General features: G+C 41.7%; 1 protein-coding gene across 3 annotated transcripts in view; it reads right to left on the reverse strand.

Moving 5' to 3' along the window:
• The window catches only part of F8 (coagulation factor VIII), a 101142-nt gene that overhangs the window by 36681 nt on the left and 62220 nt on the right, over positions 1 to 2241 (reverse strand). For all 3 annotated transcript variants that reach the window (XM_015570455.1, XM_006773689.2, XM_006773688.2), the window contains one exon: positions 1313 to 1398. In XM_015570455.1, the coding sequence (XP_015425941.1) occupies positions 1313 to 1398 (86 nt within the window). The remainder of the gene's footprint in view (positions 1 to 1312; positions 1399 to 2241) is intronic.

Below are 2241 nucleotides of genomic sequence, written 5' to 3' on the forward strand. Positions count from 1 at the left end.
TGAAAGTGATAACTACAGGAATACAAGGTGAGAACATGTGGTTTGGCAGCCTCACAAACAAATAAAAATACTTGGGGATTAGTGAACAGTCCTCTCAAATCGAGTCATAATTGGCAGCGCCTACAAAACAAATAAAAAAGATGAACTGATGTGGCATTAACAGATGTGCTCTTTGCGCCTGCTTGCTGGTAAGGCAGTTTATTTTTCCTGATTCCTACTCAGCATTTTTAACCTCAGGAAAAAGAGAAGAACAGATGCCATCTCACAAAGAAAAAAATACGTAGGGTAATGTCTTCAGCCAACGAAGAAGAGAAAGAAGAAAGCTGGTGCATTATGAGAAGTGGATGGAGCTGTGGGAAGCAGGCGGTAAAACATGTGTACTGTAGTCCCTCTCCAGGGTGTAAGTACCAGAGGTGGGAGGCATGTTAGGTCGAGAGCAAAGCCGGAAGCAGAAACGTTTCCTCCCTTTTCCTGTTTGGGCTCTAGAAGCAACCTACCCTTGTGGTTAAGCAGAGAGGTTGAGTTGGCACTCCCAAGCTGCGTTCAGCTCTCATGTGGCATGGAGGGGACACAGAAGTTCCCGTATGTATGCCCTTGAAGGGGGTCATAGTTCTGATTGATCACATGTTGACATGACACTATTTTTGTATATGTTGTACTAAATAAAATGGTATTAACATGAACTTCACATGTCTCATAATTTTATAAGATAGCTACTAGGAAGTGTAAAATTACACATGTGGTTTGCACTTGTGGTTCACATTATAATTCTATGGGACAGTGCTGCTCTAGAGGAAATGGGGAAGTGAGAAAAGCTGAAAGATTCAGTCATTTAAAAAGAAACTGAGTTAACCGAAAGGCACTGTTTCAGCTTCTGGCTCCAAGTTAGTTTACAAGATTGGACTAACTTCAGTAGGTGCTTCCTACCACCGAGTGGTATAGAATTTGTGAACAAGATGGATTCCGTTCTCTCAAATAAAGAAGCCAACTTTTCTTGGCTTGTGTGATGGGAGACTGAGCCATTTGTTTCTGTGTTAAAATAAAGAGATTGGAGGACCACAGGCCACCTCGGTTGGAGGCATCTAATCATAGAATACACGATTTTGGGAGGTGGTGAGTTCAATGACGTGGAAAGTATTCAGATGTCCTAATCCCAGGAGAAAGATGAAGAACCATAACTAGAACACCTCAGCATGCTCAATTCTATTCCCCAGTTCTCCCCTCATCTGTTACCTGGAGTTTGATGAGAATATATAAAAGAGATGCATAGTGCTGTGAGCTTGCAAGAGGAATATGTGATGCATTTTCTAACCTTGATCCAGGAAAAGGGATCCTTGGTGCTCCAGGCATTGATTGATCCAGAATAATGAAGTCTGGCCAGATTTGGGGCCCACTGTCCTTTGCCCAAGAAAGGGGAGAGAGATTAGGTTCAGTTGGGTTGGTTCTAGGCACTCAGGAATAAAATTACTTTCTCTTTTTTGAAAAATATATCTTTAGTGGTTTCAGAGAGGAGGGGAGAAGGAGAGAGAGAGGCAGAAACTTCAATGATGAGAGAGAATCATTGATCAGCTGCCTCCTGCACGCCTTCCACTGGGGATGGAGCCCGGGCATGTGCCCTGACCCTGGTTCATAGGTCAACACTCAACCACTGAGCCATGCCAGCCAGGCAAAATTACTCTCGTTTTAAAAAAATATATTTTATTGATTTTTACAGAGAGGAAGGGAGAGGGATAGAGAGTTAGAAACATCGATGAGAGAGAAACATTGACCAGCTGCCTCCTGCACACCCCCTACTGGGGATGTGCCTGCAACCAAGGTACACACCCTTGACCAGAATCGAACCTGGGACCTTTCAGTCCGCAGGCCGACGCTCTATCCACTGAGTCAAACTGGTTAGGGCCAAAATTACTCTCTTGAGAAATGTCAAGCCTAGCTGTGAAGATGATAAAGGCACAAAGTAAGCAGTATCGATTACTAACTACCTACGTGTTTTGCTTGTCCTTTTTATTTTCTAAAATGTAATAATTTTGTTGACCGTTAGTCCCTCTAATTATCTGACAATGGAATATGTTACCAGCACTATCAAATATTATTATTTCTTTATTACACAATGTATGTTCATTGTGGAAAAATTAGAAAATTAAAAGTAAAACATAAATAAATAGAAAAGCGAAATAAGCCAGTCAGAGAAAGACAAGTATCACATGATTTCACTTATATGTGGAATGTGATGAACAAATT

This window comes from Myotis davidii, unplaced genomic scaffold (genome assembly GCF_000327345.1).
Source record: "Myotis davidii unplaced genomic scaffold, ASM32734v1 scaffold546, whole genome shotgun sequence".
In the NCBI taxonomy this organism is placed as follows: domain Eukaryota; kingdom Metazoa; phylum Chordata; class Mammalia; order Chiroptera; family Vespertilionidae; genus Myotis; species Myotis davidii.